The sequence below is a fragment of the Callorhinus ursinus genome, unplaced genomic scaffold (assembly GCF_003265705.2).
Source record: "Callorhinus ursinus isolate GAN/ISIS: 27379988/994484 unplaced genomic scaffold, GSC_fseal_2.0 scaffold40, whole genome shotgun sequence".
In the NCBI taxonomy this organism is placed as follows: domain Eukaryota; kingdom Metazoa; phylum Chordata; class Mammalia; order Carnivora; family Otariidae; genus Callorhinus; species Callorhinus ursinus.
In genome coordinates, this window is record NW_027397102.1 from 3,242,854 (window position 1) to 3,258,370 (window position 15,517).

Below are 15,517 nucleotides of genomic sequence, written 5' to 3' on the forward strand. Positions count from 1 at the left end.
GAAGCAGGCTCTCCGCCGAGCAGGGAGCCTGATGCGGGGCTCGATCCCAGGACCGTGGGATCATGACCTGAGCCGAAGGCAGATGCTTTAAAGACTGAGCCACCCAGGCGCCCCATACAATTTTTAAATGACTCCTACAACAACAACAACAAAATTTTTAATTGGGCAAAAGACTTCAAGAGACATTTTTCCAAAGATATACCAACAGCCAATAAACACATGAAAAGAGGCTTTCTATCACTAGTCATTAGGGAAATGCAAATAAAAACTACAATAACACTTCACACCTGTTAGTATAGCTATTATTAAAAAACAACAAAATACTGAAATATAGGGCGCCTGGGTGGCTCAGATGGTTAAGCGTCTGCCTTCGGCTCAGGTCATGATCCCAGGGTCCTAGGATCGAGTCCACCATCGGGCTCCCTGCTCAGCGGGGAGCCTGGTTCTCCCTCTGCTTCTCTCTCTCTCTCTCTCATGAATAAATAAAATCTTAAAAAAAATACTGAAGTATAAATAATATACAGTGTTATCTTAATTTCAGGTACACACATAATGACTCAACAATTCTACACATTACTCAGTGCTCACCATAAGTGTAGTCACTATCTGTACCAAACATTATTACAATCTTATTGACTATATTCTCTATGCTGTACTTTGCATCTCCATGACTTATTTATTTTATAACTGGAAATTTGTACCTCTTAATCCTCTTTTATTTCATTTTAGTTTCTTATTTGTCAACTCATTTGTTTTATATTTTGAGTATAATTGACATATTCAACTAAATTTTTTAAGTTAATTTAATTCTAAAATAAACTGTATAAGCTCATTTTTCTAAAAGACAAAACAAAACAAAAAGCATTGTTGACCAAGAATGCAGAGAAATTCTTACCCTTATACAATGCAAGTGGGAATGTAAAACAGTACAGCCACCATGGAAAACAGTTTAGTGGTTCATCAAAAAATTAAAGCTAGAATTCCACTTCTAGGTACATACCCAAAAGAACTGAAAATACAGACTTGAACAGACATTTGTTCACCAATGTTTACAGAAGCACTATGCACAACAGCCAAGATAAAAACACAAATGTCCATCAACAGATGAATGGATAAACTAAATATGTATGGTACATACATAATGAATGGAATATTATTTAGCCTTAAAAAGGAATGAAATTCTAGGGGTGCCTGGGTGGCTCAGTCGCTGGGCCTCTGCCTTTGACTCAGGTCACGATCCCAGAGTCCTGGGATCGAACCCTGCGTCAGGCTCCCTGCTCTGCGGGAAGCCTGCTCTCCCTCTCCCACTCCCGCTGCTTGTGTTCCCTCTCTCACTATCTCTCTCTCTAATAAATAAATACAATCTTTTAAAAAAAGGAATGAAATTCTGATACATGCTACAAAATGGGTGAAACTTGAGGACATTATGCTAAATAATGAAATAAGCCAAACACAAAAGGACAAATATTGTGCAATTCCATTTATATATAAGTATCTAGAATAGTTAAAATCAGAGACAGAAAGTGAAAAGGTAGTTACCAGGGGATTAGGGGAGAGGGGAATGAAACTTACTGTTTAATGGGTACAGAGTTTCAGTTTGAGATGACAAAAAAGTTCTGGAGTTGGACAGAGGTAATGGATGCACAATGATGCAGAATATTGGGAGATACAGGGATTCTTTTGGAGGTAAAGGAAATGTTCCAGAATTTGAGAAAATTGTGGTTGCACAACACTGAATATATTTAATGTACCTTAATGCCACTGAATTGTACACTTTAAAGTGGTTAAAATGCTAAATTTTATATTTTATTGCAACTAAAAAATAACAAAAAATATACAAACAAGGTTGGTAGCAGTAATATTTGTCCATTACCATTCTCCCTTCCAGCACAAGAAAAATCTCTTAAAATCTGTTTTGAAAGTTCATAGGTATGCATATAAGCTATCTCCATATGTGCCATATTTGTTATCTGGGAAATATATCTCTGTGATTTATTAATTATCTTCTTGTCTTGTGTTATTTATTTTTAGTCTAAAAGCACTTAAGGGCAGAGCCTAAATTTTTCTGGTTTAATCAGGCTCAGTACCAATAGTACTACTTGGGCAAATAAACACTATTCAGAATTGGTATGAAAATGTCAACCTTTCCCAGGTGCCTGGGTGGCTCAGTCGGTTAAGCGGCTACCTTCAGCTCAGGTCATGATCGCAGGGTCCTGGGACTGAGCCCTGCATCAGGTCCCTACTCAGCAAGGAACCTGCTTCTCCCTCTGCCTCTGTCTGCTACTCCCCCCTGCTTGTGTTCTCTCTGTCAAATAAATAAATAAAATCTTTAAAAAAATGTCAACCTTTCCAAAACATTTAAGAAACCATGAAGGGGGCACCTGGGTGGCTCATTCGGTTAAGTGTTTGACTTCAGTCACGATCTCAGGATCCTAGAATCAAACCCCACATCAGGGCCCCTGCTCAGCAGGGAGTCTGCTTCTCCCTCCCCCTCTCCCTCCGTCCCTCCCCCTACTTGTGCTCTCTCTCTTTCTCAAATAAAATACTTTTTTTAAAAATGAAGACTTCCTGAAACCAATATTGTACTGTATGTTAACTAGAATTTAAATAATATTTGAAAAAAAAAGAAAAAGACACAATGGAGGACTAAAAACATTCCAGTCTATTTTTTTAAATATAAAAGTATACATGCTCTAATGGAGGTAAGAAATTACAAATTTGTAATAAAGCAGCAATATTTGAATAAGGTCAGCATTCTGCCTTATTATGTTTAAACAGCAGTCTCTGTGTAATACTCTAAATAAAAATTAAATTGCAATAAAGGTCACCATGTTCATGTGGGCCTAATTACTAAAACCTTCAAGAAATGTTTCATCTCACCTCATACACTGATTTCTGCTTTAACAAATACAGCTCATTCCAATGATATACCACACCCCACCCAAAGACAGTCTGCAAATGGAGAAAAGAGGCAAACAATGTGGCAAGAGCAAGAAAGCAAAGCAGAAAGTTTTATTCCTGTTTTAAGGAGTTATAAGAAAAGGGTCTTTAGGTGAGAACTGTGGTTCTATTTCTCTGCAGAAAAAAAAATACAAATTTAAGACATTTAGATTTTAGAGACAAAAAACAGCACCTGTTTCCACAATTCATCCTTCAAGTTAGGCAAGTAACCCTAGCTCCCATCCAGAATAATCAGGTTATTGTTTAGAATTCAGATGTCAGAGACAAATCATGGAATACACTAGTAAGTGGGTGGCAGTATTCAGGAACACAAGTCATTTAAATTTTTTTAATATCTACTGGAATGGGGATGAAGGAGGAAGAAGGTCCCAAAAGTCATCCTTTCCTGGCTGTAAATTCCATTTTTCATCCAAGTTCATTCTACCCGATTCAAGTTCTAAACTACTGTGTTCTAATACCATATGTGTCATTAGTACTCAGCTAGTACTTAGCATCTGCTACTATACTTTTAGGGGAAATGGGAACAGAACATATATGTCTATATTCTCCTAAATATATTCCTCGTCTAAAGGACTGTTCTATCTTCTCAGTATTTCCAATGATTGGCATAGAGTAAACTCAAATGTAACCCCATGCTCAAAATATTCAAAGGCTCCCCATGCTGGGGTGCCTGAGTGGCTCAGTCGTTAAGCACCTGCCTTTGGCTCAGGTCATGATCCCAGGGTCCTAGGATCGAGCCACACGTAGGGCTCCCTGCTCAGTGGGGAGCCTGCTTCTCCCTCTCCCACTCCCCCTGCTTGTGTTCCCTCTCTAGCTGTCTCTCTCTCTGTCAAATAAATAAATTCTTTTTTTAAAAAAAAGGCTCCCCATGTTTATAAAGTATGAAATTCCTAAGCATAGCATTCGAAGCTCTCTGCAAGATAATTCACACATGACTTTCCAATCGTACCACAACTCAGCTCAAAGAAGGTTCCCTTCCCCCTCTTCTACTGAATTTTGTTTTACTTCTCTTATTAATAAGCAACACATTCTGCTTAGAGTTCCTTGTTTAAAACTCAGAATACTCTCTACTGGAGTGTAAGCTCCTCAAAGGAGGAAACTGGTCAGGGTTCATCTTTTTCCCATGTGGGAAATAACATATTGCCTTTACAGAGGAATAATAAATGCTTATTAAAATGAAGATAATGTCTGCTCAGGCATTCCTTAAAAGAAGAGTGATTTGTTGAGCATTAAAAAAAAAAACCCTGAAAAAAAACCACAAAACAACCCTGAAGTCATTTAGTACCCTCCAGTATCTTCTCTTCTGTGTCTAAACTGAGATATTCAGGGGCGCCTGGGTGGCTCAGCTGGTTAAGCAACTGCTTTCGGCTCAGGTCATGATCCTGGAGTCCCAGGATCGAGTCCCGCATCGGGCTCCCTGCTCGGCAGGGAGTCTGCTTCTCCCTCTGACCCTCTTCCCTCTCGTGCTCTCTGGCTCTCATTCCCTCTCTCTCTCAAATAAATAAATAAAATCTTTAAAAAAATAAACTGAGATATTCAGTAAGCTGTGTTGGATGCATGATAGTCAGCCTTTGAAAGAAATGTATTATTTCATATACTTAAGAAGTAACAGGTGCGGTCACTTTAACATGAAACATTCACTCTTGATTCTCTACTTTTAGCAGACACTTAGAATATACAATGCAAATTCATAAATAGGGTGTTTTGTGGTTTTGAATGTTGGGGATATGTATATGAAGAAGGTGAAAAGGGAAAAAGCAAAAAAAAAAAAAACAAAACCCCACCAATAAGAGGTGGGCAAATTCTTCCCAACTCTATAGAAATTAACCAAACCTAGCTTCAAATACCTAAATTAAATGGCAGAGAATGAGGTGATTGATAATCTTAGTATTAAAAGAAAATACATTTTAAAATATAGTAAAAGCAAATTATCATTTGCCTCCTGATAAAATGTGCTGAGAAAGGGGCCCCTGGGTGGCTCAGTCGTTAAGCGTCTGCCTTCGGCTCCAGTCATGATCCCAGTGTCCTGGGATTGAGAGCCCTGCAACAGGCTCCCTGCTCAGCGGGAAGCCTGCTTCTCCCTCTCCCACTCCCCCCGCTTGTGTTCCCTCTCTCGCTGTCTCTCTCTCTCTCTGTCAAATAAAATCTTTAAAAAAATAAAAATAAAAAATAAAATAAAATAAAATGTGCTGAGAAAGACACATCATAGTATTTCTAGCAAAATACGTGATCACAAGGAAATATCAGACAAACCCAAATTAACTACCCTGTTCTTCAAAAATATGTAAGGGAAAAAAAACAGCAAGGTACAGTGCTCAAGAGTAAAGATTAAAGAGACATGACAATGAATTGCAATGCATGCTCCAAAATTGGATGCTAGACCAGAAAAAAAATTTTTTCTTTCACTATCAAGGACATTATGAAGCAACTGGCAAAACATGAATAAGGTCTGTAGATTAGGAACAGTATTGTATGGGGGCGCCTGGCTGGCTCAGTCAGTGGAGCACGCAATTCTTGATCTCAGGGTTGTGAGTTAAAGCCCCACACTGAGTGCAGAGATTGCTTAAAAATAAAATCTTAAGGGGGCGCCTGGGTGGCTCAGTCGTTAAGCATCTGCCTTTGGCTCAGGTCATGATCTCAGGGTCCTGGTTTCAAGCCCCACATCGGGGTCCTGGGATCAAGCCCCGCACTGGGCTCCCTGCTCAGCGGGAAGCCTGCCTCTCCCTCTCCCACGCCCCCCCTGCTTGTGTTCCCTCTCACTGTGTCTCTGTCAAATAAATAAATAATATATAAAATAAAATAAAATCTTAGGGCACCTGAGTGGCTCAGTCTGTTAAGCATCTGCCTTCAGCTCAGGTCATGATATCGGGGTCCTGGGATCCCACTTCAGGCTCCCTGCTCAATGGGGAGGCTGCTTCTCCGTCTCCCTCTGCCCCTGCCTCCCTCTCGTGTGTACATGTGTGCGTGCACTCTCTCAAATAAATAAAATCTTTTAAAAAAATCTTTTAAATAAAGAAATAGTGGGGCACCTGGGTGGCTCAGTCAGTTAAGTGGCTGCCTTCGGCTCAGGTCATGATCCCAGGGTCCTGGGATCGAGCCCCACATCTGGCTCTCTGCTCTGCAGAGAGTCTGCTTCTCCCTCTGCCTCTGCTGCTCCCCCTGCTTGTGCTCTCTCCCTCCCTCTCTCAAATACACAAACAAAATCTTAAAAAAAAGAAATAGTATCAATGTTAATTTCTAATTTGGCTAACTATACTGAGGCTACATAAGAGAATATTCCTATTTGGGGGAAATACATATTGAAGTATTCGGGGGGAAAGGAGCATCATGTCTGCAATTTACTCTCAAATGGCTCAAAAACAATATAGACAGAATGATAAAGCAAATGTAAAAAATTACTATTTGCTGAATCTGGGTGGAGGGCCTATGAGAATCTGCATACTATTTTTGCAAATTAAGTCTAAATTTGTATTTTTTAATTTTTATTTTGAAATATAGTAAAAAGGAGATGATTTTCTTTATTTCCTTGAAGGTAGATCAGATTCATCTTCCAAGGGTACATTTATTAAAAACATTTTTAAAAATCATTCAATAAAATATTGCATGAGATCAATGAGACATTGACGAGAAAGTTGTTTTAAGTAAACGTCTTTGATCTCTGGATATTTTTAAAATGTTATTTATAAAAACACCAAATGTCTTTTATGGGAGTAGGACTAAGTTACTAGCCAAAATGTGTATTAATACAGATTTTTTTGAAGTATAACGTAAGCTCCACGGGGACAAGGCTTTAATTTGTCTTGTTCACCTAAGCAGTACTTTGAACAGTTCTTGGCACATGGCAATAGTAATAACTAGTATTTGAGTAATTAGTATGTCCCAGACACTAATCTAAGTGCTTTGTGTCCTTTAACTCATTTAATCTTCACGTAGTCCAAGAAATATTTGGTGAATGAATTAGTACTTTTTGCAGGATGACAATTACAGTCAGTTCTGAAATCACATGAGTTCCTAAAAATCACCAGGTTATGCAAAATTGTGCAATGAACACCAAAGGATTCATAGGGAAAATGGGGTTAGAACTACAACACTCAAAAAACTTCATCAGTGATACATTTTTTAAAAAGACAGAAACCTAATAAAAATAATAGCACAATTTTACAGTTTATACGAGGTAATTAAAAAATACACAAACACAACAAATACAGCACTTTACCTTGAAAAAGACCTGAAGTTTGCTTGTGGAAGTACATCAGAAGGGCTGCAGCTCATGAATTACTGTGAAATGATGGAAGGAGGGTTATCTGAAATCGGATGGAAAATTGTAACAACAGATATGGATGGGAGTGGCTTACAACACAAGGGGTGCACTGAACTAGCCAACAGATGTTTGAGGTGTGAGGTGTGTGCATGTATATGCATGTATTTAATGCAGTTCAGTTCAGCTGGGTGTAGCTTCCTGTTTTCACCCAGGGAAAACTTTCTATAAAGGACCAGATAGTAAGTATTTTAGGCTTTGTGGGCCGTTAAGTCTTTGTTAGAACTATTCAACTCTGAGATTGTGGTACAAAAGCAGCCACCGACAATATAGACAAATGGGCTTGGGTGTGTTCCAACAGAACTTTATTTACAAAAACAGGCCACTGGTTGGTGGTCATAATTTGCTGATCCCTGAACTTGCAGACAAAATCCTGCATAAGAAAATGCAAATTTTGTCTTATGCCCAAATTGTTCCCTGATGGATCAATCTTATTGGGACAAATATGCATATTCAAAACAAGCATTATAGCATAACTAGGTTTGGAATCCTATCATATAAATCAAAAAACAGTTAAGATAATTCAAATAAGCAAAATAACAAATCTAGTATTACATGAAAATAAATTACTTTGATTTTGGACTTTATTTATAAAGTCCAAAATCAAAGTTATTTATTTATTTATTATAAATTTAGTAATTTATTATAATAGTAATAAACAGTAATTTAAAATAAACAGTAATTTATTATAAATCAGTGATTTATAAAGTCAACTGACCACTTCAAATGACCAAAATAAAAACAACTAAGGATAGATTTTGAACAATCATAGTCAATCAAAATCCATGCATTAAATTCTACACAATCTTTAAGAAAAGTGGAAAATACTTTTGACAGTTCTTCTGAACTGAAATTATCAGGCTCATTTACAAAGGGCACATATGGCTTTTTCAAGATCATCAAGCCACAAAAGTTAACATACAAACTGCACTAGAAGATGAATAAGTTCTGGACATCTAATACATAGCATGGTGACTATAATTAACTATACTCTATTACATCAAAGTTGCTAGAGAGTAGATTTTAAAATGTTCTCACCAAAGAGAGGTTCTTGTTGTACCATAATTATCAAACTCTTAGCTCATGATTTTGTGCACTTCTATATACAGCTGTCTCCTTCAGTAGATTTTAATTTAAATTTAATTTAGTTCAGTTTGCCAAGCAGTAATTGGGCCCTGATATTAACCAGGCACTATTTTGGGGGGGGGAATGGTAAAATGAAGGGGCCATAGTTCCTGCCCTAAATGAATTTACAGTACAATGGTGGAGATAAATATAGACACAAATAAATAAATTATCTGAAAAAAAATGTTCTCACTATAAGAACAAAAAAATGGTTATGTGAGGTGAGGGATGTGTTAACTAATCTTATCGTGGTAAACATTTCAAAATATATACATATATCAAATCATCACGTTGTACATCTTAAACTTACAGTGTTGTATGTCAACTATATATCAATAAAGCTGGGGAAAAAACATACTAATTGCACAATAGTTATACAATACTTGTCCAGGAACTGAGTTAAAAATTCTAAGTTGACCTGCTTCCAAAGAGAAAACACTAATATATACCACAATCCTTTGCTCAAGCTGCTATATATCTCACATCTGGACTCTCCCCCAGTTTTGTCAAACCATACCTATCCTCCAAGGGCCTTCCCTGGACCCCATCAGAAATACCTTCCTACTCTAAATTTAGTTTTTACCTACTGCAGCACTTATTACTTTATATCCTGCTTCAAAATTATTTGTGTACATGTCTATAATTTCCTCTGCCATACGGAAAATAAGACTAATCTTTAGCCATACTAATCCCGATGCATGGGCAGCCCTTTTTCATAGTCAACCCTCAATTGCTAACTCATCTTCAAGACCCAATACAGGGCGCCTGGGTGGCTCAGTTGGTTAAGCGACTGCCTTTGGCACAGGTCATGATCCTGGAGTCCCGGGATCGAGTCCCGCATCGGGCTCCCTGCTCAGCGGGGGGTCTGCTTCTCCCTCTGACCCTCTTCCCTCTCGTGCTCTCATTCTCTCTCTCTCAAAATAAATAAATAAAATCTTTAAAAAAAATTTAAAAAAAGACCGAATACAGATACCATCTCCTCTGTAAAACTTCCCTAGATGTCCCCCAAATTAGGCTTCCCTTCATTTCTGGTACCCAGTAAAACCAATATACCTCTATTTTAGCACTGTTTTATACCTGCTTATGTACTTAATATCTCCCTCACTAGGTTAAGAATGCCTTAAGGAGGTGAGAATTTTGTATTAAACTTTGCATACCATAGCACAGTGCCTGGCCCCTAGTTGATACTCAAGTATTTGATCAACTAATAAAGCATTCTCCCAAAATATGAAGTACAGGATATAAACACATGAACACCCCTGCCATACCAATAATTTCTTAAACAATATTGTATATAACAGTCAACAAGAAAGCTGAACTATAGAAACCAAGAATGGCTACTTCAAACCAAAACTGAAAGACAAAGTCTCAAGAAACAGGATCTCAAAATAGTGACTATAGCACACAATTCACAGAACCTTTTCCCAGGGCAAAAAGCACAACTGGCCAGAATAAAGGTCTTTTCATAAGTATCATCCCTAAACATAAAAGGGCAGAAATCGAGACACCTGGGTGGCTCAGTCGGTTAAGCGTCTGCCTTCGGCTCAGGTCATGATCCCAGGGTCCTGGGATCGAGTTCCGCACAGGGCTCCGTGCTCAGCGGGGAGCCTGCTTCTCCCTCTGCCTGCTGCTCCCCCTGCTTGTGCTCTCTCCGTCTCTGTCTCTCTGACAAATAAATAAATAAAACCTTAAAAAAAAAAAAAAAGCAGAAATGGGGCACCTAAGTGGCGCAGTAGGTTGAACATCCAATTCTTGGTTTCAGCTCAGGTTGTGATCTCAGGGTCATGAGATGGAGCCCCACGTTGGGCTCTGTGCTCAGCACGGAGCCTGCTTGAAACTCTCTCCCCCTCTCCTTCTGCCCCTCCCCACTGCACTCTCTCACTCTCTAAAATAAATAAATAAATAAATAAATCTTTAAAAAAGGGCAGAAATATAATATCCTGGATATAATAATCTTTCAAAATAGAACATATCCTGAGCCACAATATTAACTACTCAACAAAGTGTTTCCTTTCCAATGTTTGCACAAATACATGTACACTGATGACAGATGATATCATCAACAAAACACCTGTATCCTAACAATGTAAGTTTAAAAAAAAAAAAAGATACGCATACGTGGCTAAAGAAACTTCCCTTCAGCACTACCCTTCTTCCTACCTCCAAAGTAAAATCAAAAAATGATCAACATTCACATAAGCAGAACTATTTTTTTATTTTTTTAAAACTCTATGCCCAATGTGGGGCTCAAACTCACAGCCCTGAGATCAAGAGTCACCTACTCTACCGACTGAGCCAACCAGGTGCCCCCATTTTTTTTTAATAACCTTATAGAACATCAAATACAGGTTCATTTTGCAAATGACAAAGCAGAAGCCTGGAAAGGATAAATCTGTCCAAGGTCCTACAATCAGTTAAGCAACAGAGCTATACCTAGAAAACCCTGGTTTGGCTCAGAGTTCAGTGTTCATGCCTTGTAGCCAGCAGTTCTCAAACTTTTAATCTCAGGACCTCTTTACATGCTTAAAACAGTTAGGAATTAGCAAAGACCACAAAGAGCTTTAGTTTATTGCCTTTTAAGAACCACTGTTATAACCATGTTACTTCCTCCAGAACTGCAGGCTTTATCAATATCTATTAAACTTACTCCCATTTTACAGATGGAGAAACGGAGGATGATACCTTGCATGTCAGCTATCAAGCCAATCATAAGACAAACATTAGCATACAGGTACAGAGAAATCCTACTTGGATGCTCCTTTTACTGTCCTACTATATTCAACATTCCTAAGAGAAGATCTAAACATCATTTTCCAATGGCTTAAACCATTTGAACAGCTTTTGCCAATGTTCAAGAGAACATTCAAGCTCTGGAGGAAAGGACTTCATGTAAACCTAAGATTTGTCTGATATAATCCATAAATTTATTCAGACTCCAAGAGTGAAATAGACACATAAATACACACAATTTCTTACAGAAAAAATTATCTTACACACCTGTATCTATACAGAAATTTCTTTAAGTACTACATGTATCTTATCTCTAGAAATACAACTGAAAGCTTATGGACAACTATACCAAGGGTTGCCAATGAGAACTGATATGATCAAAATTAAAGTCACAAAGGTCTTTCTTTTCACCCAATCAGCAACATAAACAAACAACTGGTATTTAAATGCTTTCAAAACCCTTTATAAAAATTGCATTTACTCCCCCTCCACAGCCTGGCTTAATACTTCCCACTTGGTGGGAATGCAAATATTTCACAGATAACATTTTTGAAAATTAGGTTAGTAGGCAATGATTGTGAATTACTACCCTAACAGATATTTCTAAGACATTTTCCCAGCATCTCTCCACTTAGATCACTTCTGCCTTTTAAAATTTAAGACCATGGGGCACCTGTCTCAGTCGACAGAGCACGTGACTCTTGATCTCAGGGTTATCAGTTTAAGCCCTACACTGGGCACAGAGCTTACTTAAAAACAAATAAATAAATTTAAAAATAAAATTTAAGACCAATAACAAGTTATACTGCTGTCAGTTTTCAAGTAATCAACTGCCATAACTATTAGAATGACAAGTCAGGGAGCCTGGGTGGCTCAGTCAGTTAAGTGTCTGCCTTCGGCTCAGGTCATGATCTTGGGCTCCTGGTATCAAGCCCTGCGTCCGGCTCCCTGCTTTAGTGGGGAGCCTACTTATCCCTCTCCCTCTGTTCCTCCCCCCTGCTCATGCTCTATCTCAAATAAATAAATAAAATCTTAAAAAAAAAGAATGACAAGTCCCATCAAATCTCTGACCTTTATACAAAAAAAGTTTATCTGTCAATCATAATGATATTTCAACAAGCCAATCTTATTTAAAATAAAATACAAAACAAAACCTTTTAAAGACTGAGCCACTCATTTTTCAGTGTATGATTTAGCCAAGTCATCAGTTTATTTCCCCCCCTTCTTGCCTTCTGGCTATTTTTTCACCACAGAATCATAGAAAATATCTTTTTTTATAAACACTAGTAAAAATCAGAACTATTTTTTGTTCCTATTTTTAAGTGCTCAACCAAAGTTCTGATACAAAAAAAATGTGTAACTATTGTGTAAAATAAAATTAATGATAATGTATAGAATTGCTCTATTATTTCTACCTCACATTAGGAGAGAATCAAGAGTGATTCAGTATTGTGGGTTCTACTCATTCAAGCACTACCTGTCAGATTATCCTTTGACTATGATTATGACTTGAGATGAATGACACTTCAGCCTGAGACAGTTCTGAACACCCACTTGGTGCTCCTTCACAGTAAATAATCAGGGAGCATCATACATTTTTAAATTAACATTTATATATGTGGTTCTTTACAAGGCGTTTTTCATGCAGCTTAAGACTCTCCTGTAACTGGGCGCCTGGGTGGCTCAGTTGGTTGGGCGACTGCCTTCGGCTCGGGTCATGATCCTGGAGTCCCGGAATCGAGTCCCACATCGGGCTCCCTGCTCGGCGGGGAGTCTGCTTCTCCCTCTGACCTTCCCCTCTCTCATGTGCTCTCTCTCTCTCTCTCTCTCTCATTCTCTCTCTCAAATAAATAAATAAAATCTTTAAAAAAAAAAACTCTCCTGTAACTAAATGTTTCAGTTTTTCTCATTATCTCATCTGTATATAAAAGGCAAAATACCGTAACAGCTACAAGCTCTAAGACCTACAACAAATAACCACAATAGTAGCTAACACAAACTTCTTCATTGTAACACTTGGGCTAAATTAAAATGATCATAACCACATTAGACATGGCAGCTCAAGGAGGCATTAATGCCTTGTGGTTAAGAACATAAGTTCTGGAGTCAAAACTGGGTTCAATTTCAGCTCCACCAGTTACAAGCTCTATAGCTCTAGTCAAGCTCTTTGATCTCCCTATGCCTGTTTCCTCCTCAGCTGTAAAATGAGGAACACTAAGTACCTACCCCATAGGGCTGTTTTGAGAATTCAGATCATACAGGTGAAGGTCAACAATAAGCACTTTTCAAGACCAATACAAAAAAACTGACCTCGGCATAAAATGAATGAAGTCTCCTTTTTGTGAGACTTTCAGTAAAATCTAGAGGTTATATTTACCTGTAAGGTACACCCTTCATGTACACGAACATGAGCACCTAATAACCAGCCAACAAGTTGTACTGGGTACCTCTTACATGCCCAATACCCTATAAATAGAGGTTTATTGTAGCTGGACCAATTAACATAAATTCAGAAACGGACACTACAATCTTTACATAGCTACGGATCTATAATCTAAGAACTAAAGTGTTTTTTTCCCTCAAGGAAAGGAAAAGATCGATCTACTGCTTATTAATGTAGAAAAATAGGCATAATAGGTATCACAGGCTCATTCCCAGACTCTACATGCTAGGTAAAGTGCTCTAAAAGCGTCAACCATCATCATAATACTTACTCAAAGGCACATTTTGCCAACTACCAATGCAATTCTGATCCATGCTCCCTGTAGTTTTCTTTATTTTGCCACTAGGCGCCAAGGATACATTTCAGAGCCGAAAAATTACTTAATTCACAAGGGATGAAAAGTCAGATGTCAAACAGCCTGAAAAGCAAACCTGCCACCTGTGTAAAAGTAGTATACATTTCATATTAACAACCCATATTTTTAGACACTATCAAGAGGCAAATCAGAAGCACAAGAGAAAAACAACCTCAACCTAATAAACGTGCATGATTGGTAAGAGGAGGCCTACCAGGCACAGCTTCCCTTGCAATAAATCTTACTTCCCATCGACCCACATTAACCTGCTCCTCATCCCTCACGGAATAAATTTTTTAAAAGTAGGGTCTAATTACTCTTGCTCGAAATTTGCTCAGAAAGTGGAGAAACATTTGAGGTCTGCCTTACCACCCATTAAAGCTTGACTTCACAAAAAGTATCCTGGGGTATACCCTGCGTTAGTACCCCCTTGCCTAGAGATAAATCCAAGGATACCCTTCAGGATCTGGAGTAGAGAAGGAATGTAAAAACCTAGCAAGACCCACCCGTTCACCCCCCAAAGAAGAGCTTGTCCCCAGGGGCTGCAGAAAAATAAAATCCGCAAAGCTGGGGTATTTCCCGTCTCCTGCTATCCAAACGCCACTAACTCGTCCCAGGATCTCACATCCTCCCTCCCGCCCGCCCCTCCCCCTCTACCCCCCCTTCTCTCCTTCCCCACGCAGTTTCCAGGCCCAAAAATTAGGAAGAACGACCGGGATACCAAAAACGCCTCCGACTTAGGGGGTCTCAATTCCACAGGCACCAAAGAATAAACTAGACGAGGCCAACTAAGCTTCACCGGTTAGGGGAGGTTGGAGGAAGCGCCCAACACGCCAGGCCGCGCCCCCCCACCCCCACCCGCACCCGCACCCGCACCCGCACCCCCACCCCCACCCCGGGCTGAAGCCTACCGCCGAAACTCCAAAACCCTTCTCACTGAAAGAGAAAACGATGTCTCTTTCCGCTAACCAACAGAGAGGCCTAACCCACCAAGCCAAAGCTTTCCCAAACACCCTACTCAAAAGGCGCAGAGACCGAGACCGCTAGGACCCGTGAGACGGGGCTGTATTTTACCTCATGGGCTCAGCAGTCATGTTTTCGCTTCAACGCCTTGTAGCTTCAACGACCCTAGGGCGCCGCTTTGCGCTCTCCGGCACGGGGTTACGACACAAATGCAATGGACTCTTAGTCGTCACTATAGCTGGTGCAGGATCCTCCCCACAGCTCAAAGGCCGCTACCACTGCCCCCGCCGCAGGAGCCGCGGAAACAAAGCGACGCCGCCGCCGCCGCCATTTTGTTGGGCCGAGGCTCAGGCAGAAGAATTGGCGCGTCCTCCCTCTTCCTCTTTCCGTTACCGATTGGCTACCTCCTCCACAGCTCAGACTCTTATTGGTTACTGAAATTCACCTTCTTTGGGGGCCTGTTGCTAAGGCGGTCTACGTCATTTGATCCCCTCCACCTTTTCATAGGGGTTCCAATTCAGTTCCAATGACCTGAAAGTTCTAGTGACGTATTTTGACTTTATTCTGAAAATGCTTTTTGATTCATCCTCTTTTCCTTGACATATTGACAAAACAATAACAG

The 15,517-nt window shown here is 39.4% G+C and overlaps 1 protein-coding gene across 8 annotated transcripts in view; it reads right to left on the reverse strand.

The window, feature by feature from the left end:
* Positions 1-15,253, reverse strand: part of ATRX (ATRX chromatin remodeler) — a 297,464-nt gene extending 282,211 nt beyond the window's left edge. For 6 of the 8 annotated variants that reach the window (XM_073880898.1, XM_073880897.1, XM_073880894.1 and 3 more), the window contains exons 1-2: positions 15,007-15,253; positions 7,178-7,239 (exon numbers count right to left, since the gene is read on the reverse strand). In XM_073880898.1, the coding sequence (XP_073736999.1) occupies positions 7,178-7,233 (56 nt within the window). In that variant the 5' untranslated portion in view covers positions 7,234-7,239; positions 15,007-15,253. Of the gene's footprint in view, positions 1-7,177; positions 7,266-15,006 lie in introns of all 8 variants that reach the window. The other 2 variants (XM_025882907.2, XM_025883129.2) reach the window with 2 other exon arrangements.
* Positions 15,254-15,517: the final 264 nt, after the last annotated feature.